At 32.1% G+C, this 26,545-nt stretch overlaps 1 protein-coding gene across 16 annotated transcripts in view; it reads right to left on the bottom strand.

Moving 5' to 3' along the window:
- Window positions 1–877: 877 nt before the first annotated feature.
- The window catches only part of Cd36 (CD36 molecule (CD36 blood group)), an 81,852-nt gene continuing 56,184 nt past the window's right edge, over window positions 878–26,545 (bottom strand). For all 16 annotated transcript variants that reach the window (XM_077795974.1, XM_077795976.1, XM_077795978.1 and 13 more), the window contains 12 exons: window positions 18,508–18,668; window positions 16,823–16,970; window positions 16,257–16,436; window positions 14,881–14,972; window positions 12,938–12,984; window positions 9,834–9,903; window positions 8,625–8,812; window positions 7,809–7,927; window positions 6,814–6,887; window positions 6,248–6,302; window positions 5,319–5,475; window positions 878–1,816 (listed from right to left, as the gene is read on the bottom strand). In XM_077795974.1, the coding sequence (XP_077652100.1) occupies window positions 1,806–1,816; window positions 5,319–5,475; window positions 6,248–6,302; window positions 6,814–6,887; window positions 7,809–7,927; window positions 8,625–8,812; window positions 9,834–9,903; window positions 12,938–12,984; window positions 14,881–14,972; window positions 16,257–16,436; window positions 16,823–16,970; window positions 18,508–18,668 (1,302 nt within the window). In that variant the 3' untranslated portion in view covers window positions 878–1,805. The remainder of the gene's footprint in view (window positions 1,817–5,318; window positions 5,476–6,247; window positions 6,303–6,813; window positions 6,888–7,808; window positions 7,928–8,624; window positions 8,813–9,833; window positions 9,904–12,937; window positions 12,985–14,880; window positions 14,973–16,256; window positions 16,437–16,822; window positions 16,971–18,507; window positions 18,669–26,545) is intronic.

The raw sequence follows: 26,545 nt of genomic DNA, 5'->3' as shown, positions 1-26,545 counted from the left end.
TTCTGAAGGGGGACAATTACTTTCATCAATCTGCTTCACCCTCTTCCTCATATATATTAAAAAATTCATTTACAGAATCATTTTTTCTACTGAATATTTTAATATAATCTTACTGTTATATAGACTTCCTTTTTTTACACATTTTAGATTTATGAGAAAATAGAAATTATAAGTTTTACATAGTTCACCCCTCCATATTCAAGAATTAAATTTATATTTCTGAGATCAATATACCCTAGTGCAAAGAGAATTGATTTTTAATTATCAAGGAAAGATGTTTAGAGTTTAATTTTATGTCAATATCTTGGAGAGATACCTATTTTAATTTCAATTTAAAGGAAAAGCTCTAATTTAGTATGTTTCATAGATTCAAAAGATTCCTCCAAAGGTGTAATGTCTTAGTTTGAGGTTTTCAAGATAAATTTTCAATATTTACATAAAGCATAAAGAGACCTCGATAGTCTTAATTTTGGTATCCTAACAGGTCAGTTACTGATCATTTATTCTATAGCCCTCTGTGTTAAACACAAGATAGAAAGGAAATACAGGTAAATCCTATTTTGGAAATTTGTAAGACTAGTGCTTTCTGTAACAGATAAATCCCTCCCTCCTGAAGAAAGCAGCAAAACCTACTAATATGTCTTCACATAAAAATAAACTTTGCACTCAAGTCCTGCTATTGTGAAAGATAAAAGTGTGTGTGTGTGTGTATGTGTGTGTATATTTGCTCTTGCACTTGGCATAAAAAAAGATGCAGAAGCAAATGGTTAAATTAAGAAAGAATATTTCATAAAAAAGTGTGGATTCACCTAGCATAATTCAAGTGGAAATAAGGGCAAACATTTTGTAGCACAACATGTTACACAAAGCACAGGAATTTACGGAAGAATATCTTTTAATGCTCGAAACCAGTATTTCTGAGGCAACTATGAAAGCAAGAACTATTACAACAAATAACATTTAATGCTTATATTCTCTCTGTAACATTCCATACATTAATTAGTTTATATCATATACATCTCTTAATACTAGAACAGCATTCTGAGGTTGCCAGGCATATGTTGCAGCTAAATGGAAAGACAAAATCTATTCACTTCCAGAAGAGCTATACAACATGAAAACATAACGAAGTACTTAAAATACAAAGAGCTACAGTGTGTGAAAAATTATGACCATCTGCAGGATCAGTGACAAACAATATAAGCCCATTGTTATAAAGTACAAAAGTGGCTTTGATGTCTGCTGTACAAAGGATTACATAGAGAAAGGAATTTAAGCTGTAATAAATGGCTCATAAGCCAATCACTCATTTTCCATTTTTAAATGTCTTTCAAAACATTTGATGCTCATGAAATGCAATGTACTGACATTCCTGAGGTCTGTCTGTTGCCAGTTATCAGGGACACTCCTCTGAGTGTGAATGGGTTTTTCACCGTTCATGAGAAAGATGGGAGTTGGGAGCCCAGGATTTGTTTATAATGTCCACTTCGTCTCCTTTACCACCAGAACCAAGTAAAAACAATCATTTCATGCTAGAGCCAGGTCTGAAGAAACTGAAAACAACTCTGTTGTATAAATGATGAATTTTAAAAGATGCCTTTTTCTGTTCAAAGTATAGATTTTAATGACATCCTAATCTTTTTGAAATGTGATGCAGCTTAGTGCAAAAAAATATATAGAGAGAAAGTGCCACCATTTCTTCAACTAAAGGATAATGTGTGTTTTGTAAAAATAAAGCATTAAATATCCATTTTGTAGACTGGTATCACCAAAGGTCTTGATGTAGCTGGTATTTAAGTGCAGACTCATTTACCACCTGAAAAGTAGAGAACGTAATACTTTTTATTAGAAAGCAGCAGAATAATAACAGTACTGCATTCCTATATATCCAAGATCTGATGCTTTCTGTTAGGCAGTCTAATATCTCAAGCAGAACAGTGGGGTTCTCTGTTGTAGCTCACCATTCAGCCAATGCATGTCCCCATCCACGGATTCAAGCAGTTGCTTCCCAACTTTCAAGATGAGCACATAACAAGCCAAGGGACTGGTAGCTAACTAAACTGCTCTGGACAAACATCTCTACCCTCTTGAGACCATTGTTTTCTTGCAGAGTTGGATGTATTACTACTCTCAAAAGGACCACTGACATAGTCTCCTTGTGATCCAATAGTAAAACTAAAGTGTGTTTTTCTTATCATAAACTTTCTTCTCTTCTATACATCTGTCTCCTTCCTTTTAATAAATTTCCCCACTGAGCTTAAGGAATACTATATCTCCTATAATTCCTTCAATTCTAGTAAATCAAGTAATGAAGAAAAAAATTTTGTAGGGGGAAAAGCCTTATAAAGGCAATATTTTTTTCTTATAATCATTAAATGTATGAGCAAAACAAATATCTGTTGACCAGCACTGACCATTTTCAGTTCTGTAACTTGGCTCTATGTAGACCCAAGGAAGCTGATATTCAGAAATCTTTCTGTGCTGAAATCCATCACATAAGTTTAACACAGAAGTATTTTTAAAATCATTTCTTTATAAAAGCATGTTTTACCACTTGAATAAATTTGTTTTTAGATTTTCAGTGAATGAATATTTTTATTACATAAATGGTCCCATGAATAGCCTTCCAACTTGTTATTTCATTAGTGGCAAATATTAATATGCCACGCTAACATTTTGAATACATTCTGTTCAAATAGATTTTAGGCAGGGTTTTTCAAGTCTTGTGTGTGTGCGTAAACAATTGCAGAAATGATCCAGAGCAAAAATATTGAGTTGCCTCCCAAGACACAGCTCTCATTATCTTAATAAAGTATAAAATGACAGTGGAATGAATCTAATGTTCCAGTGTACATATATGAAAACATTGGTAAATCCCGTAATCATGAACATCTACAAGAATGGTGTCCTAACTAGAATAAGATATATTCTTTGCATGTATGATTATATCAAAATGGATTCTATTGTTGTGTATGTCTACAAATTCTACTTTAAAAATCATTATTTAGACTGAATTATACTTTAGTAATAGTCACAAAATATTAAATTTTGATTTTCTGTATTGTCTCTAGAAGATAGAACTAAAGTTGATTATTTCAGATAATTGGAAATTCATTAAATTGTATTAAGGAATAGATGTGATAACACATAAAATGTAAAGCTCAAATAGTTACAAGTAAAAAATTCAGGATTTCATTCTTGTATTGCTAAGTAATATTCCATTGTGTTTATATGCCACCTTTTTTTTTTTAATCCATTCATCTAATGAAGGGTATCTAGGTTGGTTCCACAGTTTAGCTATTGTGAATTGTGGTGCTATAAACATTGATGTGGCTGTGTTCCTATAGTATGCTTTTTTTTAAAGACCTTTGGGTATAGACTGAGGAGAGGGATAGCTGGGTCAAATGGTGGTTCTATTCACAGTTTTCCAATCTCCATACTGCTTTCCATATTGGCTGAACCAATTTGCAGTCCTACCAGCAACCTATGAATGTACCCTTTTCCCCACATCCTCGCCAACACTTATTGTTGTCTGTCTTCATAATAGCTGCCATTCTGACTGAAGGGAGATAATATCAGAGTAGTTTTGATTTGCATTTCTCTAATTGCTAGAGATAATGAACATTTTTGGCACTGGAGAAGATAATGCTAAGTGAATTTAGCCAATCCCAAAAAGCCAAATGTTTTCTCTGATATAAGGAGGCTGATTCATAGTGAGGTAGGGAGGGGAGCATGGGAGGAATACACAAAATCTAGATAGGACAGAAGGGTTAGCAAGGATGGTGGAATGTGAGGGACATCATTATCCAAAGTACATACATAAAGACATTAATTGGTGTGAACATGCTTTATACACAACCAGAGGTATGAAAAATTGTGCTATAAATGTGTAATAAGAATTGTAATGCATTCCACTGTCATTTATTTTTAAAAAAATCAATTAAAAAAAAAGAAAATTCATTCAAAGCCTAAGACACACAACCAACCAAAATGGAGTTGCTATTGCTAAAGGGAAGAAGAGTTCACAGCCAGCCCCTAGTGCCTGAAGAGACTCTGAGGATTCTTAAACTTCCTTGGAACCTTGTTAGCAAACTGGGGATCTAATGCAAGACACTTATTTTACCAAAGAGATCTGAGGCCATGAAAGAATGCAACCAAACTAGTCACTGTATTAGTTTGTGGCTGGATGTGGATCTGAAACCAGTCCAGTTTTTTTGAGAGTCGGGAAAGTTGGCTTAATGTTCAGGTAGTATCTGGCCTGCAGTTGTTCTCATGACCATCCAAAGCTCCTTCTTCTATGTTTGTTGGTTAGACAAAATAAAACTAAACTAGGGAAACTGTGTATCCTTTCTGCCAAATTGTCATCTCCCTCCCAAATTTATATTAAAATAGACTTGTGGCAGAGATTGCTAGTCATCACTCGGAAAAAGAAAGAAAAAGAAAATTGAGAATTTCTATATAAGATAGTTTATGTTCATTTGTTTGATTAGAAAGATTCTTCTTAAAAACATTTTGATGTTGTGACTTTCATAGAAAACTTATCCTATTTATACTGCATGCACTTTTGACATGGAAATACCTCCCAAAAAGGCTATTTAAAGAAAGGCTTTTACTTAGGGACAGTAGGGCAAGATTAATTTCTGTTACTTTATAGGGAACGTGGTCACTAATATCTACATCAGTGACCTGAACCCCTTTTGCAATTTGTCCATAACTCTCTTCCAGCCTGTGAATAACTTGGTTGACTAATTCTTAATACTGTTACACGCAAATTTTTATATCATGATTTTTAATTGTTCATCAGTATTTCATATGAAATAGAGAGTACACACCCAGGATTTGGACATATAGACATCCTGTTCTCCTTAATATGTTTTGTTTTATAATTCATTTTGCTTCTATGATGAAAAAACAGCATATCTTTTTTCCTTTACAGTTTTTAAGTAGGCCAAAACTTAAGAGATTTAACATTGCATAAGTTTCTTAGTATGTAGTAAAATTATTTATTTGTAGTTTTTTTCATAATTAAATATAAGAAATGAAGATTTGGGGCAAAACCTATCCATACTAACTTTATAATGACCACAATTGTATTTTTCCATTCCTTCCAGAATTAAGGCTGTAACTTAGTGATCTGCTTGACTGTTTTTGCCTTATTTACTCAGTCTGGATTTGTGTCTTAATACAACCTCCAATTTTTGAAGCGCTAAATATCTCTGTAAAATCTGTCACCCAATATGCCACCCCTCTTCGACAACATGTAAAGAATAACTATATAAACTAATGCTACTTAAGGAATATATATTGAATGTACTTACTCCTCTTTGATCTGCATGCACAATATGAAATCATAAATGCAACAAACATCACCACCCCAACACCGAGTAAGATATTTTCTACCAGGCCAAGGAGTTTTATTTTTCCAGTCACTTTACTTTTGAACATTTCTGCCTTCTCATCGCCAATAGTACCAGTCTGCAATCAAATGAATATTTAGCATTATTGGGGAATTTTAGTGAAACAAAATGTTTAAACCCTCCAATTATGTACCATCCTTTTTTTCAAATCCTTGTAGAGGTATTAATGATCTGCATCTATAGGACAAGTCAGTGGGATTCCCTTCGGCATGTCAACATAGAGTAATAATACCCTTCCCTTTAAGTGTGCTGGATAGTATTCTTCAATGTATTAGAATTGATCTTCAGAAGTATGTGAAATACTTAATGATTTTCCAAGTGTTTCCCACAGGCAGAGGAAAACTACAAAGGTCAACATTTCTTGTTGACCTTTTGTTTTGAAGGCTTCTGCAAGGCATTTTTTAATTCTGAAAATAATCAATTCAGTGGTTTACACCATATTTGGCTAGTCAGGAAGTAGGACAGAGTGCCTTCACCTACTCTAAAAACAAAATAATAAAAGCCAACTATGCTTTTATTTTCACTAGCATGTTCAGTGAATCTTCTGTAGGACTCTTCCTAAAGAAGAGATGAAGCATGAAGAAAAATATGTAATAAGCACTTTAAATTTAGATTCAAAATACACTTAATTTTCATTTTTGTTCAGAATACTTAACAAGTTTCTATGCAATTTGGTTCTCTCAAACATACATCATCAGTTAAGTGCAAATTCATCCATATGGGCAATAGGAATACAACTTCAAACACTATGTAGACATAATTTTGAAACATCAAAAGCTTTTTTTACATTATAAATTAACTGCTAATGACTAATAAATGAACATACTAACCTCATTAAGCCAAAGTATAGGCACAATATAATTTTTCTTCAGGTTCTTTAATGCTCTGTAATAAACATTGGAAATAATTATTAAAATATGTCAATCTATTTGATAATAACTACTAGCATAAATTTTCAGAAATAACCAGTATGCCATGGAAGCTTAAGTTTCTTGATTTTGGTCTCTACAATGAATCATTTAAATTTTAACACAGTTGTTCCTCAGACTTTTCATTAATAATTAAAAATTTCCCAAGCACTCATTTTTCTTTTAAACGACATTTTGCTTCCCTGAGTAGAACTTGTTGAAAAGTTATTGTCATAGGAATAATTGTGAAATGAAAGGACCCAAAAATCCAATCAGAAGTATTCCAAAATATGTAAATACCATCTCAATAAACTCTAGGTATTAGTCTGAATTATAAGATTATATATTAACTATTTAAATACTTAGGATATATTATGACATTAAGCTAAAGAGAAGTCAATATTTGATATTCTTTCTACTTTTATAAATTTACTTATATTCTTTCAAGACAATGGTCCAAAGTATAATTAATCTTATCAAAGACTCACTCAATTTTTTTTGCTGGCTTGACCAATATGTTGACTTGTAGCCGTTTTGCAAATTGTAAAGTGAATCCAGTTATCTAAAAAGAGAACAAATAATTACCAAATTGTTTTAAAGACATTCTTATAATATCCAAAATCCACTTTTGGTATGATAGCAGAAAAGTTTTTAAAAGAAAAAAATTTTTGAAGCTTATAAAAAAAATTAATTGGACCTAATTATTATTCCATATATAAATACACATAGAATGTGTTTATGTAGTTATGGGTCTACATAACTTTCATATACATGTGTTCATATACACATTTTTGTTGTCTAACCTAATATCAAGGTTTTAGTTTTATGTTATTTACCTAAAATGGTTTTGAAAAAAATAATAGCAGCGTTAACAAAGTGCAAAAGACCTTATATAATTTTTAATTCCTGAACTATGTGTGGTCAAATATATTTGGTCAGAATCCATGTATCTGTTTGGGGAGGGTGCTGAAGAGCAAACCCAAGCCCTCTCACATGCTAGGCAATTGCTCTGACATAGCTATATTCCCAGCCCTCCTTTAACATTTGGAAGAAAAAAAAGACTAAAATAATTCAAATATTAAAACTGTGTGCTACATGAATTGTTGGATTTTTATTGACAGGAAATACACTCATAACACATTGATCCCTCATGGAATACACTGACTCCTTATAGAAGGCCTGTAGAAAGACACAGTATTAGAATAAAATAGTTAAATGTATCTGTATATTTAATTTTTATCAGGCAATTAGTCTTATTTTCATTATTAGATTCCTGACCTATGAAACATTCAAAAGACTTAGGAAGTTCCATATGCTGAAACTCAAATTGAATTTTCTTGACATTTATGTATGTGCAATAGGAAGAAGTTAATGTAACTTTCACTGAAATTAGGTTTCAGTAATTAAGAATGATTCAAAAAGTATGCTCAATGTGTGACTAATGAGATAATTTTCATTTTTTAAGAATAATATATATACTTACAGGTTCAACATCCAAGAATGTACTATGTTCTTCTTCATTTGGATTTAAGCCTTCTATAGGTTCTGAAACATCATGACTTGCGTGTAGAAAATGAGGAAGCGAGATGTATACAGGTTTACCTGAAAACAAGTTTTTAGAATCAATTGGAAATTTCTTATCACTCAGAAAATATTTCCTTAAAAATATTTATTATATTAAAAACTACATAATTGGTTTTGAACTTGGATTACAGCTAAGGGTAAAGGAAAAGTATATCAGGTTACTATTCTACAAAAATAAAACCATCCTACTATTCAGTTCTTCTTTGGATGTCAATTTTCAATATGAAAAGTTCAGCAGTTAATCACAAAGTTTCAACTTATAATTTTTTCATCTTTTGAGCAGTAATAGGTCAATGGACCTAGGATTTAGGAATAATTTTTCTTTCTTCCTTTGTAGTCGCGATAGTATGAAGAATATGATCCAGAAGTTTTGTCAATTCTTGCTTTAGAGACATACTGAAAACACATTTACCTTTCTTTACCATTTTCTAGGAGAAAAAGCGCTAGAACAATGGCACATGGTAACTTAAAAGCAGCACAGGTTATGAACACCCCCCCCCCAATAACTAAGTTTTACAACACTGAAATAAAATTGAGGCCTCAAAAAAATCACATGAAACTAAGACCAACATTTCCTGTCACCAACACTTACATTCTGCCATCATCACTGTCTTTAATGTTAAATTGGGGATAGAAAGGGAGTTTAGGCAAAATTTCTACTTAAGGAATATTGGCAGTTACATCATGAAGCCTGACACTGAGCACGTTTACATACCTTCTTTGCATTTGCCAATGTCTAGAACACCATAGGATGTACAATTTTTTGAGATAATTTTTTCTGTGCAGAAACAATGGTTGTCTGGATTATCAACTGGAGATGCAAAGGCCTTTGCTGGAAGAACAAATCTATACACAGGGATTCCTTTCAGGTCAATTTCAGATCCAAATACAGCATAGATGGACCTAAACAGTGATAAAAATAGCTTTATTCAAGAACCAGAGGCACATTCTAAAGATCTATTATTTCTTTATTTTAGTTTATATTCATGCTTTAATTTAGAAATATCAGATACTTGCTAGAATTTAAAATTATTAGAAGAAAGTTTTCTTGAAGTTTTAAGACATATAAGAATTCATTACCTGAGTGTGAAATATTCTTTTGTTCTCAAAAGCTTTAGACATTTAGGGCAAGTTTTGCTTATGAACTATCATAGAATATTTATATCAAATATATTTATCATAGTAAATTTCTCCAAGAAAGTAAATATTTATAACTTACTTCAGAATTCATTATTTGTACCCAGTGTAAATTAAGTGAAATTTCTATCTTTCAAAACTAAATCTTGAGAAAAGCCATTCATTTAGTGAGTCATGTGCATGCACACATAGACCTCTAGCATTTGACAAGCATCCACCAGCACCCTAGGAAATGTAGAAGATCTCCATAAATATTCCTTCTAATCCTCAATAACCCTGTGTGAAGAAACACTGCTCTCATTGTTCTGAGAGAGAGGGCTGTTTTAGAGATATTAAATATCTGCCCACAGTCTCAGTCCTTAGGGATAGGACTGAGATTCAAAGGTAGTGACATGCATGGGCTCCAGTGGTTGTGGGGTATGAATTGAGCCCCCACCAATTTGAAAAGATGCTGTAGTGGCAGAGGATAGCCATTAACAAATAAATTTATGATAGCTGCATCATCTTTAGAAATACTGGACATATCCTTTTAGACATGTTATTAAAAATAAATGCGTATTAGGTCTTAGAAATGGCAAAGAAAATTATTATAAGTGGAAGTGTATAGAAGGATATTTGCATAGTTAAACATCATGAATGCATATGCTGCATTTATTAAATCAAGAAAAAATTCCTTAACTACATTTTTCCAAATGACAATTATTAGGTAAGGGTTTCCTGACCTTAATTTTTATCATTTGTGAAACTATGTCTGACTTTCAGACATACATTGATGTCTTTCTCTTACCTGCAAATATCAGAGGAAAAGAACTGCAATAATCGAGTCTTCTCAACAAAAGGTGGAAACGAAGCTGCATCTATTTAAAAATAAATCCAGTGGCAAGTGATTAGATTAACATGCATTCTAGAAAAATCTAGAAACTTCTATTCTAGCATAGTCAATGGAAATGATATAAATCACCTATATAAAAATTATCTAATACCACAGTAACTTTAAAAAAAGTAACATGTACTTTTGTTTTGAATCAGTATGTCAAAAAATATTTTCATTTAAGTTCCAGTGTGCATTTTTACTAACATTTCAATAATACTAGCTATAGTTTGAGTGCTTGAAAACAGCATGTGGCTAAAAGCTATCCTTTTTCAACAAATTTGCATATCATGTGCATTCATAGGTGTAAAATCAGATGTAAAAGTTGTGATTTTTATGTGGTTTTTGAAATGCCCTTCATCATCACCTGAGTGGTTTTTTTTTTGGATAAAGTTTATTTAGAACTCTAGCTATATTGTCATTGTTCTTGTTTTTACTTGTGATTCATTCATTTGTACTAATGGCTGATTAATATTTTTAAGACCATGAAGTTCTCTAACTAGTGTTTCTTGCAAATGCTTTCAAAACATATCCAAATTTAAAGAGGCATTTTTTGAGTTTATTGAATTCCATAACTGTGATTATAATCCATAGCACTCACTGACTAAATGAAGAAATAACTAGGTAACTCCTCCAGTTACTTCCAAAATATTACCAAATTGAGCACCAGTGAATGCATGCATTCTAAAATGTTTAAACTCATCCTTCAATTATGCATTCCAAGTTCTTTTTCTGGCAAAATTTTAAACCCTATGACCTTGTTATCCTTCACTGATGCTCTTGTTATATGTGACTTTTTTTTTTTATTAGCTACACACGACATTACAATGATAGTGGCAATTCATACATTTGAATCAATTGGGGTATAACTTCTCATTTTTCTGATTGTACAGATTTCAGAATCACACTAGTCATAGAGTCACCTATATACATACAGCAATCATAATGTCTATTCTATTCTAACAAAATTACAATGATACTATGGTCACTGCTTGATCCTGGCATTCAGAGGACAGGATATTAGAGTTTACAATCCCCATATTGGTCCTTAGAGGGCATAGCCTACAGCTGTCTTTCAGGTCATCCAAAATTGAAAGAAAATACATGGAAAAACTTTAAAAATCAGTGTCTGAAATATCATTGAAAATATGCCATAACTATACTCAATAATCACCTTGTACGATGATGATCATAAGGTGGCTTAGCATTCTTCCCCAAAAGAAATGTTCTAAATGTGGATCTTATTTTCATTTTGTATTTTCAAATTTACTGAAGGTAGGAGATGCACTACTTAAGCATGATGAAAACACATGGGCATCCTTATTTCATTCAGTATGTCCCCTGCCTCTGCCAAACTACCTCTGCTCTTGGTTTATTTTCTGCTTCCATATCTTTACCTTCATGCCCAATGTTCACAATTGTCATTGTCACTAACAAGTCATCTGACCTCTGCCTCCTTTTGTTACACTTATCTTCTGCTTGCTTTGGACAGAATTGTTTAATGATTTTTTTTCCCATTAAACCCATACAGGATTCTTTCTTCTTTAGGAGCAGTTTAGTTCATTTCTCTCAGTCCTAAATGACTAAGTATTCTGTTGGTAACTCTTAGAGTTAATAGTGTAAAGGCACTCGTCTGTTTATTTGTAGAAATACTCTTAGAATTGTTTCCAAGACCTAAAATACTACAAAGAGAATACAATAGTGCTTTTGCTGATCTTTTCCCTTATAAGATTTTAATAAACAGGCAAAATTCAGTCATACCTTTGGAAAAGTAAACAGCTCTGGTGCTTCCTTTTTACATAATTTCCTTTGTCTTTATCATTTTCCTATAGTGCATTCCCTTGCCTGCTTTGTAAACATTTTGCATGTATTTCTAAGCAGATAAACTCACCTGATTTTAATCACCTCATAGTATTTCATTCCCATTGTTTAAAAATTTTCTTTTCTATTATACATAACAGTAGAATCTGTTTTGATAAAATTGTACATGCATATTTATCTTATTCTAAATTAGAACCTCATTCTTGTGGATGTACATGATGGTGGGATTTGCTTAGGTTATTTCACATATGTACATGGGGAAATTATGTCATATTAATTCCAATGACATTCCTATTCCTATCCTCCTTTCCTTCCCTTCATTCCTCTTTATCTAATGTACTGAACTTCTGTTCTTTCCCTATCCTCTTATTGTGTTTTAGCTTCCGCATACTAATGAACACATGCGACCTTTGATTTGGGGGGGGGGTTGGCTTATTTCACTTAACATAATCTTCCATGCATTTACTGGTAAATGTCATGAAGTCATTCTTTATGGCCAAGCACCATTCCATTGTGCATTTAAACCACATTTCTTAATTCAATCATCTGTTGAAGGGCACTTAGACTGAGTCAAATGTGTACTTTTCTTTTCTTCAGGAAAATAATTATCCAAATCTAACAAAACCTCAAGGTTCTTAATGTTTTCTCCCATTCTAATTCTGAACTTATTTTTAACATATTTAAGGTTAATAACTAATCTTGTTATTTTTTTCTTTGCTCTCTTATTCTGACATCCAAAATAGATGGTTCAGTTCTGCAGCTTCTCTCATTCAGCTCTGAATCTCAGAGAAGAGTGTTTTCCCATGTGTAATTATGTTAATTTCTTTTCAATTCTGTTATCTTTATGGTATTTGGAAAAGGTCTCAAAGGTAACTATGTCTATAAGCCTGTTTTTTTTTTTTTCCTTTTAAGCAACTTATTTCCATTGCCAGGATAAGAGTTCAGTAAGTACAGGTTTTACAAAGCAAACATTTCCTAGTAATGCAGTAAGAACTAATCATCTGCAGTTAATATTCAGAAATACCATAATGTTAAACACACATTTACTAAACCCACATAAAAATAGAGACTTAATTAGTTTGTGGGGACTAGAAGACAAGTAAACACACCCTTAACCTTCAGAATAGTATAGGTTTGGGGCTGTATTTTGCGAGCAGGTGAGTTGGGTTCATGGTGATTATTATCATAAGTGTTCTTACCTGTACCATTAATCATGTCGCAATAACTTGGCCAGTAGGAGAGATTCCTTAAGAATAAGAGAGAAATTGAACAAATATTTAAAGAACACCTTACTTGCATTACTTTTTCTACTAGGATTCAATACCTCTGCTAACATAATGAAAATTAAGATGTGACAAATGAAAAGTTTAAGAAATGTTCTAATTCATTTGATTCACATTTTGTTCAAATCTTTCAAGCTTATTGCAATAAAATACCATCAGTAGCCAGGTTATAAATAAAAATTGAGATGCCGAGTTAATCAGAAACTATTTGGAATAGATATAGTTCTAAAAGAAAACATTGAAAAACATTTAGCAGAAATATAGATCTCTACTTAGGGAATTTTCCTTCCAGTAAAATAAATAAATATTTGGTTGCGTATTGGGTATTCATACTGAAGAGGAGGAAAACATTAAAGGGGTACTAATGAAAGCTCGTTATGAGGCAGAAGAGGGAAAAGAAAAGAAGCAGATGTTTGGATACATAGAATTCAAAACATGTAAATATTCAGTTTTTATGTTTTCCTCATTATAACACTTGCATAGATTGGCATTAAAGTAGGATAGTGTTTACTAGTTTATGTATTAAAGTCTATGTAAGAGCTAGAGAAAGCTCTGGATGTGATAGAAAAATAGGAATAATAATTTCCCTCCATCTGTAGGCATACTTTTGGTGATGGAAAAAATCAGTTTTTTCCCACTCATTATCTACTGAGATGTCAACACAAGCCGTTTTTTTTTTTTTATTTTAAACATAATATGCTGTTAATAATGTTTGGTCTTGTCATGAGGAGTTAGGTCAACCCTATAGTCTTAAATTAATGGGTAATTCTTAATCTAATTAGTAGTACTAATTAACTGTCAATAGTGAAATGCTCATTGTTCAAAATGTAAACATCAGTTGGTGATTTCCCCTAGAATAAATACTTAGAAGTGTTTATTTTCTTCCACTGGACTTTGGTATGAAAGGATGTAAATATGAACTCTTTAGAAGAAAGAGGTACTACACTAGTAAATATTTAACTATTGCGTGCAGTATTAGATAACAATCCAGTTTGAGGCAATAATTAATAAAAACATAATATCTTTCAGTTTTGCTTATTTTTTCAGGAAATAATTGGTCTAAAGTACAGTTATAAACTTTAAGAAAATTCTTGCTCACCTGATATTTTTAGGGTTCTATTTCACACATATGAAAACATATGACTCCTTTGAATGAGGTTGCAGGAGACCGGAGAAGGGAAATAATGCACTTAAGAAGCTGTGCATTATTATAAGAAGTTGTTCTCTTACTACTTCAAAGATATTTCTGCATTTAATATGCAAATTCTAGCACTGTACGTAAATTCATTCTTGCATTCAGATAGGTAAAATGAGGTAAGCCATTCTTATAGAAATCATTTCAAGATTGTTAGCAGGAGAAAAAAGCTTTTGCATACATTCATCAAGTTTCTGTCTATATAGACACATTTAGGATATGTCACTAAAATGCACAATTTTTATTTGACACACTTAGAATATATTTTAATGTTTTTATAACTATTTCACTAGACTACCAATTAATGTATTGATTTTTCTTTTCAGAAAAATCTTTATCTCATTGTACGGTTACACAAAAATGCTGGTTATGCAGCAGAGATGATAATAGTCCCTGTGCATTTCTTTTATATAAGAGAACCTGTGCATAAAGGCAAACCAAACTAAGCAGTGCACATGTTCAACAGCACAAGCTTTGCTTTGCTGTGAACCTGCCAGTTCTCATATTTGATGGGCTAATGCCTGGCAGAACGGTAATTTCTAGGGCTGATATACAGCTGCCACTGGGGTCACAAGTTGAGTCCTCTGCCTTAAATACCACTCCTGCCTTAGAGTACTACCCTAGTAACTACACACACACACACACAATTTACCCAGAAACTTACCTTTTACCTTTATAAGTGTCTATTATGGCAACATTGTTTATGTTATCTCTTCCACTGAAGACTTTATAAACTCCATCAGCAGTATCATTGTACTGAAAAAAAAAATGTCCAAGAAAAAATTACTTGCAGAACAAGTCATATTTCCAAGTTATATGTAAGTGACTTACTTGCACATTTCTTAAATACTGGTAATTTACAATATTATTGCTTATATCATGCAATAAAGTTTTTAAATTATAAGAATTATTATTTTAAAGGGTAGAATACAAAAACTACCTAGAAATAAGTTCAAAATGCTGAGACAAAGAAAATAAATATCAGAAGCTTATGTGACACAAACTCAAGCCCTCTGTGTCATAATTTAGCCAATGAGACCATTTTTATCACCATTCCTATTATGTTGAAGTGAGGGCTCATTAAATAAAAATTCCAAGAACAAAGATAGATTTTCTAGAGTTTTTAAAAAATTTTTGATTTTTAGAAAAAGGGTATATTAATTATACAAAATATTGTGTTTCATTGTGGCATATTTGTACAAACATAGTATAATTTGATTAATTTCAAGCCCCTATAATCTCCCCCTCCTCCCTCTTAATGGTCTACCTTTTATCTTCATGAAATCTCTTTAATAAATGGTGACTAAAATGATAATGATCAGACTACAAATTTTAAAAAATAGCCAAGAGTTCTGAGTCTTTTGAATTTGAATAATAATTGAATGCCTGATTCCTTAAGGCTTTCTACATTGATATTTATTTGACATATAACTTTGAAATCCTAAACACTGTGCAAAAGTAAAACAACACTAAAGAACTGAAAAATGTAATGTTCACATAGTGCTAAATAAAGACAAAAATGTCAATTCAAGACAGTTTATTCTTTCAGCAATTTAAACCATCATCCTATAACTAAACAAACCATTGAGTCCAAATGTTTTTCTTAATTTCCAGACTGCCACTTCATGATATTTGTGAATCACTAAAATAAGGCATACTGACCTAGCCTGAATTTGCACATTTCAATAAGACAAGTTTTTAATTAAGTTTTAAGAGTAACAGGATAAATCATTAAATGCAAGAATACAGCATGCAACTTGACTTTGTGAAAAGAGTTGCAATAAAAATTTAAATAAAATTGTATATTTATAAAAATAGAAACTCTTAAAGTTAATTTAATTAAGTAAATTTTCCAACTAGAAAACTGAAGCCATCTGAAAGGGATACTTTTTTGAAAAACTTAGGATTTATATTCCCAGGTCAGGAAGAGGGCTAATACACTAAACTATACTTTGCCAATGACATATATATATATACACACACACACACACATTTATATAATTAAAATATAACAACATGCCATTCATATTGAATACTTACAGGAAAGAACACACCAACTGTGGTAGTAATAGGGTATGGAACCAAACTCAAGAATGGATCCTTGTAGCCCCACAACAGTTCTCTCAAAGTTCTGGTTTGGAACATAGAAGATTTTGACTTTTTGATAAGTGAATTGAGCACCACTTGAACAAATGCATTTTGATAGATATGGGGTGCAGCCTAAAAAAATAACAAACACCATTTAAGGCACATAATTCTAACAAATAAATGAATTCGTTATTAGAAAAAAACTTCTTAAACTATGTCTAAAATTATGCTAAATCCTGCCTGGCCTAAAAGTGTAATTTCTCTAGCTCATTGCCATCCATAAGATAACATTCCAAGTTAAGCCCTTTTTTGATGTTTGATTTATGATATGCTTAAGCAGTCTTCTATTTCCACTTTTTATGATTTTTTCATCTTTACAAATGACCATAAGTCCATTCTAAATAACAGAAGACTATGTTTTCATAAAAATGACTAAAATCTAATGATAATTTCAAAGATGTGATTGTTTTAAAGACTCCAGGACCCAGCATAACCAGAGTTGTTGTCTGTCTACTCACTGCTACAGCTAGATTGAGAACTGTGAATGTGTCATTCTCGGTTCCAACTGACAGTGAAGGTTCAAAGATTGCAGCATTGGGCTGAACGAAAGAGACTGTGTTGTCCTCATAATCATGAGTTATATTCTCCTTGGCTAGAAAACGAACTCTGAAACAAGCAGACATAAGCAAGATTTAAAGAAACTATCTTATGTGATCATTAGATGTCAAATGCTACTCATTCAACAAACACTATTTGAATCCATAGAATATGTCAGAAATTATGCTGAACAATGCTGTTTAAAAGATAAATTAACCAGAGTAGAGTCTCCAGCCAACTAATCAGAAGTATTTTGTTATTTCCTCATGAATAAATCAATGGCTCACATTATTTCAGGAGGGCTCAAAATAAGATACTAAGATATCTTTAATATATATGTACAGAGATTTTAATATATGTGTTCAGAGCTCTATTCTCCTTTGAGAATAGTTTTTATAGTTAAAAAATATAAAAATACCAAACAGTACCCAAGTCAAAATTACAAGTAATGTATTTTCTCCCAAATAATTGTTAAAACTTGAGTATAAATTATTTCTAAAGAACAAGCTACTGTTAAAACTTGAGTATAAATTATTACTTAAGAACAAGCTACTGTAATTTTAGGAGCATTTGTGGATATATAGTAATTGAAAAAATACCAAAATAATTGTGATCCCAATTGAAGGGTCTTGTCCAAATTGAAGTGTACTTATAAGATTATACCAGTAGATGGCAGTCATTAAGAGGAAAATCCTTAAAACTGAGCCCTGCCTTCAGAATGTACTTTCAATAAGAACATTACTCTATTATTTTACTTAAAAAAAAAAAAAAAATCCTAAGTTTTGGAAAGTGTTAGTTAATAAGGTCAAGGGAAAGAATCTGTTATGGATTTTTCCCAAGACTTCTTCCTTCGTATTCCTGCCAAAGGTAACTTTAAAAATGATCTATGTTGAATCTCAAAATAGTCTGAAGGAATTACAGTATTCATTGAGATGGTGTTTGTTGAACTAGAATTAAGTCTTGATCCAGGCAATTTCATGCTTTGACCGATGTCATATTATGTCAATGTTTTATCAAGTTCACTTTAGAAGCCATTAGACAAGTAAGTCTTTGGTTCTGTTTAGGAGAAACATCTTCTGATAGTTCCGATTTCAACTACATTCAGGGTATAATTGATACAGAAGCACATTTAGCTCAACATAGAAGACTTGCAAAGTAGTAACTTTAAAAAAAAAAGAAGTCAATATTTTTCGGATTAAGTCATTCAGGCAAGCAAAAAAAAGACTCCATTTTGGTGGTATGAGAAAAGATAACCTGTAGTTGATCAGGAATCCTTTTAAAATTGTTATACAAGGAGGAGTTTATTGTTCATAAAATTTAACTTTAAACTCAACTCTTCCTCTCCATATCTCCCTTGTTGCTTCCCCTAGCAAAGCAAGTCTATCTAACACATCCCCTGGTTGTCCATTAAAGAGGTTAAAGGCTCTTTATGCCACCTTTTCAAAATATAGCCATTAAATTCCTAGATTAGTATTTTATGCAGGTAGCAATAATATACTTTGAAAGTAAGTCAACCTCAATACAATGGAATACATCAGGTGGGAACCTTCTCAGCAGCATTCATGCTAAAGGTAAGAGTGCCCCTCCTGTGCAGGGACTCACTCACCTGTATGTGTAAGGACCTCTTTGTTTAACCTTAATGTTGCTGCTGTTCACTACCACTTCCTGTGGATTTTGCACATCAAAGATCCAAAACTGTCTGTAAACTTCTGTGCCTGTTTTAACCCAGTTTTGATAAGCCGTTGTACCCTCTTCAAGGACAACTTCCTAAGAAAAGAAAACAAGTTTGAGTTATTTCACTGTAGTAAATAAATAGCACTTCTGGAAGTTCCTTTATAACATTTAGGCAGCAAGAATAAAAGGACCACTCCCAACCATCTTACTCCCCAGGACCTTTGCAACTTTATCACATGCTTGCAGCCAGATATTTTTGTATTTTTTTTCAGCTAGAATATTTTCAACATACTACAGTAACCTTATTTAGTTAACCTTTTAGGAAGAGAATCAGAGTGATACAGAAGCCATGGCTGTTGATTTTAAGGTAAGTTTTATAGCGACACTGTACAATATTGTAACACTAGGTACCACATTTTATTAAGCATGTTTCATTAAAGTTGTCCCAAAAAATTCTTAATTAGGTTGAATACTCTGCCCCTAAGTAGCTATACCAAGGAGGCAAAAAGCAAAATTAAGAAAATCTAGTAGTATTGAAAGCTTTTTGCCCTTTAAATGTTAGATGACTAATGGGATGGTGACTTAAGTACTTATTTATTTAATAAATGTTATGGATGAAAAACACAAATATGAATTTTTCCTCTTCAGAGATTTGCTCAATATGACCTCCCCAACTCTTAAATATTTATAGTAATGCATTAATTCATGTATCAAAAAATTATGGCTGAATAATACTTCTTTATTAGATTACTAGTTTTTGAAGTACAAGACAAGGAAGATGCCCTGTTTTGTGTATGAAATTTGTTAATAATTGATGTCCCTAATTTTGAAGAGAGACAAGTAGAAAATATGCCAAGGACAGAATTTTGAAAGCCTATAATAAAATCATGGCATTTGCAGGTAAATGAATGGAGTTAGAGAAGATAATGCCAAGTGAAGTTAGCCATTCCCCCCAAGAACAAATGCCAAATGTTTTCTTTCATATAAGGAGGCTGATTCACAGTGGGATTGGGAGCAGCAGAAGGATGGGAGGAATAGAGATAGGGCAGAGGGGTTGGAGGAAAAGGGAGGGGAACATGGGGTTATTAATGATGGTGGAATGTGATGATCATTATTATCCAAAGAACAGGTATGAAGAAAGGAATTGGTGTAAATATACTATGTATACAACCAGAGATATGAAAAAATGTGCTGTATATGAGTATTAAGAATTGTAATGCATTCAGCTGTAATATATAAATAAAAAATAATGATAAATAATAAAAAAAAGAAACCTAGTTCCTCACTTTCAGAGCTTTGGGACTAAGTGAAAAGTCATCAAATGCTTGAGTGTCCTTTTCTTTGTCTGTAAGATGAAGAGGCTTTACCAAGATGTTCTCCCAGTTTCCTTCCTCATCTTTCCTTCCCAGAGCTGGAAGTCTATGAAACTGCAGCAACCAGTGTGAACAAAGTCATTTATAGCTGGTAGCATTTCCAAGGAAGTGCCTGGGGAAGAATGCACCTGGTTCAAGAACTCCAGTTTACCTTAGTGTGCAAGAGGAAGAGGAAGAAAAAGACTTCATAGAAAATGAACCTAGGGACTCAGGAACGATCAGACCTATTTTGTTTTTTCCTTCACCTGGAAGCATCTTTCATAGAATAACAGGAAAGAACACTAGATATTATCACATTTTCCAGTAAAGTGCACTTAGGCTCTGAAAAGCCATGGAGCTGGCTGGAGAGGTAACCTAGGCAAACTGTGGCATAATCCTATGAATATACTGATCTTTGACCTTTATACTAGTCTTATTGTACATCATGCTAGTACTGGCTTTTTATTTTTTCTTTCTGTCACTATCCGTACTTAATTGGTAGAAGTTAAGTTAGCTTCTACATCTACATGATATTATGGTGTTTAATGCAGGGAAAAAGGGAATTCTTTAGAGAAAACTGGGTATCCAGTTAAAATGCAATTACGAAATCTGTGCTTTTGCAATCCACATACTCTTGGAACAAGAGTTGCTAAAGTGACTCTAAAATCTTTATTGCTTTTACAACAAAATGTCCTTGAAGAACTTTTTGTTTGTTCTCCAAAAGGCTTATTTCCACACCATGCTCAAATATTAAGGAAAAAAATTGCATTAATTATGACTGTTCTTTTAAATGTAAAGATGTTTGTCAATGTTGAAACTAAAAACTATGTGGAAACTGAAAACTGCTCATTTTCCTGTTTTAAAAGATTATATGAAAGGAGAAAACACACAAGATTATTCACACACTATATGAAACTTAAGGCCAAAGGCAATATCATCATGTGACTCTCAAGGTGTGCATTTTAGTCCTTAATGATAAGAACTCAGTTTTTATGGAATTGAGAAGGACTTATGACAGAATGTGCCTGGCAGGAAAGAATGACTCCCTATCTTTAATCTATGTGCCTCTAAGTCCCAAAACACACTGGAAGTGTATTATGCCTTTTTCTTAAAGGCTATAAGTCGTTTTGACTTGTTTCTGGAGATGTTTTTTTTTAATAATGGAAAAGTTGAAACACAAAAAGTGGAAATGAAAACATTGAATTATCAGTTAAGTGTAAAACCATCTAATTTTCAAAGATAGAAAATGGATCCAAGCAAAATAGATGCATAGTTCAATGTCACATGCCACCTTTGTAGCGGATAATGAAGAAATCAAATGTTTTCATCCCAATCTTTGGACAAGTCACGGCATAATGGAAACCTCAAAGACAAGTATTGGAGTAGGCAAAATAGGAATGCAGTTCCTCTGATGCTAATACTATTATATGTATTATAAAACTGTATAGCTGCTTATTGAATGCCAAGAATGCTACATATTCCTCTAATTTCAAAAGAAGATATTTTATGACCTTTGTGAATTAAAAAGTATGGTTTTAAACTGGACTGGACTATCTAGCCTATTTGGAAATATCTCACTAAATTTGAAGTACAACATTGTTAACCATGTACACAGGAAAAGAAATATAATTTAAGATCCCCTCACTTAGTTAAGTCAGTATTTGCTGCTGTGGTTAAATATGCAGGGACTAGATTCTAACCTGGACATTCTCACATTGCATGATCTCCAGTTGTGTTGGAAGCCATTGACCTTGAAACTTCTATTCTTCTGTGCTAATTTGAAAGCAGATGTTTTGGATAGTAGTATCTCCTATATACCCACTTGATTGTTGCTGTTGCATGAAAACTCCTTGACATAACTGGCAGGTTTAACATAATTATTAAAATATCCTTGCTGTATTCCTATGTGGAGTACATACAGCATAAAGGCAGAAAACATGTTGTCTCATTTCTCAAGGATGTTACAAAGTACATATAGCAGATTTGAATCTGAGTTAAACTCTTGCTGTATCTATCTTGCTCTAACATTGTAGTGACTTTTTTAAAAGCATAGAGTGAAATGGTTAAACTGTAGAACTAGATGCTAGAAGTCTGGCCCAGTTTGGACACTTAACCATTCAAATTGGGGCACTTATTTGTTTGTAACACAGCTTCCTTATTTATAAAGTGAGGATGATATTAGTTTGAACCATATTTCACATTTTATTCTTGAAAATGAAAATAAGATGACCACTTTTTCATATGATTTAAACATTTATCCTTACCAGTTGATTAATAAATGTAGGCATTTAGGATAGTGTCAGGCCCTAGCAGACATTCAATAAGTGCTAGCTATTAGTATTATGCAAATCCAGTTTACTCTCTAGAGGGACAACTCTATCATTTAGTTTCCACAATGCATTAACCACTTGGTTAGTAGTATTTTTTGCCTAATCCATTGCCAGTAAGTCATGCAATGTCTTGGGACACTTCTTTCTTCTAATAATTATTTTATATCTATTCCCTCTTCATTAAAATAAACACTTCCTGGACGAGCAGATACATACTGAAAATAGCCTCCATCCTCCTACCCACTACTGCAATTTACTCATTAACTGCCAAAACAGCAAAGTTTTCTCATTTAAAAAATGTTTCACATTTATTCATTATGAGTGCAACCTAAAAGACTATGAATTATAATATTAGCAATATTTGTGCTGAGAGTTGAGTTTTAGAAATCACCAATTAAAATCCAGAATAAAATTTGGTAAAATATAGTAGAGTATATTATTATACATATATACTGTTTAATCTTTTTTCTATGCTATTGTATGAATTTAAAAATTTTTGGATATTTGTTTCCTCTAGTTATGAAATATAATACAAAATCATCATCTTCAATAACTAATACTTCAGACATTTGAGCTTTATGATACTGTGAAAATTCACACTATCATGTCTAGAAATACTATTATATTTTATTAAAGTAACAGAAAAATTATATATTGATTTAAAAGTTTAGTCCTTCTAATAAATAAATAACCAATTTGTTTTATCCTAAGGAATTTTTAAACAAGCTATTGGAGGGTTACTTTCAAGAATGGGGAAGTAAATGATTGCAAAATTGAATTAAGTAATAATTGAACATTAGTCTTTTAATAGAAGTCTTTAATCTTTCTTAATGTTTTATAGTTTATATCAGAAAATTAATTTAAATTATCTGTTATAAAGTAATGATAAAATGTTTAGTGAATAACAATATCAAGTATTAAATTTTGCAAATGGGTTGCATAACTTTGAACTTTTTAAAGTGCTTTGATAGTCTGTACATTCATGGAAGCTCCTGCTATTGACTTTTAGTCTGTCTAAAAAGATTGCATAAACCTACTAGCTCCGCACAAATATATTAGGGATTATACTAAATAACATTGGTTGAAAAAATTATAGCTATAAAATTCATGAAATCTCCAGAAAGTATCCTTTGGGAATAAAGAGCAAAAATAAAATAGAAATAATATTTCTGGACTATTTAGGCTACTTCAAATAGCAGTGTCAGAGTGTCATCTTTTAAATAAGGGAACTATCATAGAACTCCAACTCTATGTTTACAAAACAATGGGAGATGATTTTCTGATCTTTTTCAAAATGATACTTGTGCATTAGTAGCTTTCTCAATATGCTATTAACTAAATGAATAGTATTCAATGAGTTTTGATGATAAATAAGAAGTCACCAGTACTAAAATTTTTTAAATAATTGTGAAATAACAAAACTCTGAATGTTCCTAAGGCAGGGATTCAGAGATTTGGCCCGTACTATATGACAAAGACATACATAGCTCCAGTATAATTTTAAAATTAGCTTTGTAAACTAAAAAGAAAATAAATGAAACAATCTTATGTTAACAAATTAAAAATCCTAGCTTCTTTTTTGGAGGGCTGTGGATTGAACCCAGGAGTTCATACATGCTAAGCTCAGGCCCTCCCACTAGCAGCTTCCTGAGCTGCACAGCTTATTTAAACAACTAACATTGGTAAAGTCAGTGTGGTCACATAGGAACCTGAGAACAAATCTATCTTATCCTTAAATGTGCCACAGACCTTGATCACTGTGGGGAAACTGATGATGGGTCTTAGTCTATGGATGTGGAGTGAGCATACAAGGTAAACAAGCCTTCAATCATTCTTTGAAACTTAAGTTTTCCATCCAGTTTCAGTTCAGTACCTCCTCCTCAAGTTTACATTCATATTTCTCCATTTTGACTTGTAAAAGATTGCCAGATAACATTCATTTAAAAAATAAGAAGGAAAAGTACTCTATTTCTTAATTTCATCCCTTTGTGATTTCAAAATCATTGCTGACCATGTTCCAACCATTATTTTCTTAACTTCCATCATCCAGAAAACATTTTATTCTGTCTTTCCTTGAGTTCTGGTTTCCATTTCTTTATATAAAAATCACTTCTTTTTTTCTGCTTTTGTCTTCCTGCCTCTATGTAAAAACATCTTTACAGTAATTCTGCTTTTTTATGTTCAAACTCTCTAGAAAATAAATCTAGTTTTTAGTCTTCTGTGATTGCAGTAGCAAAGATCAAGAGATCTGACCTTTGAAATATAGACTGATCCTATCACACCACTTGTTGAATCTTTCTTCTGAGGTACATTTTTCTATTATTATTAACTCAACTGGACTCTGGTTTCTTATTTTTGTTCTACTCTCTCTTGATTTAGTGTTTCTATCCAAACTTCTATTGCATCCCATCATACACAAGTTTCAATTATGTACTTCATTACAGTAGACCAGAGTACCTTTGGTTTTGTATTAGACCTTTTATTCAAATATCTTTATAAAAAAAAAAAAGAATCTTAAATTCTCCTTAAAAAATGGCCATGTCATAATTTTTTCTTATTTCCTCTCTTTGGTCTTCTCATGTTACAACCCTTTTTATTGTATAAGCATAGCATAAATGGCTATGTATTAACTAGGCTTAGATTGCTGATGTTTGGAAACCAACTCTACCAACTCAGCTACCCAACTGATGTAAGGATTTTTACTTATAAAATGGGTAATATTACCTCAAATGTGTCAAGATTCATTTAACACTAAGTACAAAAAAAAAGTTCAACATTTGACAATATCAATCCCTAAATAACACAGGTTTTGTTACATCTTACTTTTAAAAAAATACATCAACTACCATTTTATAGTATATCATCAACTAAATATTCTTATGTTCAAAGATAAATCGAATCCCAAACTGCTTTTCCAATCACCTCTCTAATCCTGTCACATCTGCTACCTCCTTCCCTCGTCACTGTATCTAGTTGCATTTCCACACATTTTTTTTCCATACTGTTAATTAGCCTTTTGACACCTTTGCTACAATCCTCTTTGGACATTCAAAATTTGGTACTTCTTCAAAATCCAACTCAGTTCCACTTTCTTCCTGACATTTGTTGAATACTTAGATTTCTCTTTCTAAATAATATTTATTTTCCATATTATAATTTAATACTAGAATACCACAGGTTCCTCTTATCTGTTTTCCTGTAAGTTCTTTTTAAAAAATGTTTCATTTGATTTATTTTTCCTTTCATTTCCAAGATTTTTTTTAACATTTGCAATACACATAAAAAATGTTGACAAACAATAAAATAAATCTGTGGCTGTGTGCCATATGATAATTGAGAGAATAAATAATTGCAACAAAAGCATTCCAATAATCGAAGCCTGAATGCAGGAATATTCAACCTGTTTTCCAAAATAATACAACATCAAAACTATCATTTACTCAATTTTCCACTGACCTTTATGTCAGGTGTTGTTTTTTTTGTTTCCAACAGTATCAGTAGTTTAAATATAAATGAACTTGATATTACAATTAAAAGGTATAAATATTCAGGTGGAAAAAGCAAACTCTAGTTATATCTTAAACTTGAGATAAAATTTATTTTACTCTTTCAATCATACAAAAGCACATTTTGATGCCACAGAATTCTCATGATTAATCCTTATGAGCTTAGAGATAAATTCTAAATAATTAACCTAAAATAGATGCTAGCACTCACATGTCATTCAAGAGTATATGCACTCATTTTGTCTCACAAAGAAAAAAAAACATTAGTTGATCCATACTCAGCTATTTATCAATATATAAGGAAAACAGTCTTAGTCTAAAATACCTTACATTGGAGACAGACTTTTTTATTCCAAAAATTTTCCAAAAGATAAATCATAATCCAACATAGATACTAATTCCATTTTAGCAGAAGATCCAGGTGAAAAGCTCAGATTATGGAGCAGACTGTGTATTGGAGTGATGCTAATTCCGTGTCACTGTTAGACAACAGTGACACGGAATTAGCACCACCAACACCTGTCAGTCTTATTGGCCTATATCAAAAGTACTATCAACATTGCGAGTTCGAAGTCAGCCTGAGCAACTTAGTGAGGCCCTAAGCAACTTAGTAAGACCCTGTCTCAAAAAAAAAAAAAATAATAAAAAAAAATCAAAACTCTGGGGATATAGCTCAGTGGTTAAGTGACCCTGGGTTCAATTCCTGATCAAAAAAGAAAAAAATACTACCAAGAAAACTAGGAATTCCAAGGCTCAGGATATGGTTCAATTTATAATAATAT

This window comes from Urocitellus parryii, chromosome 3 (assembly GCF_045843805.1).
Source record: "Urocitellus parryii isolate mUroPar1 chromosome 3, mUroPar1.hap1, whole genome shotgun sequence".
Lineage (NCBI taxonomy): Eukaryota > Metazoa > Chordata > Mammalia > Rodentia > Sciuridae > Urocitellus > Urocitellus parryii.
Note: the sequence above shows the minus strand (reverse complement) of the source record. Positions and strands in the feature narration are given on the sequence as shown.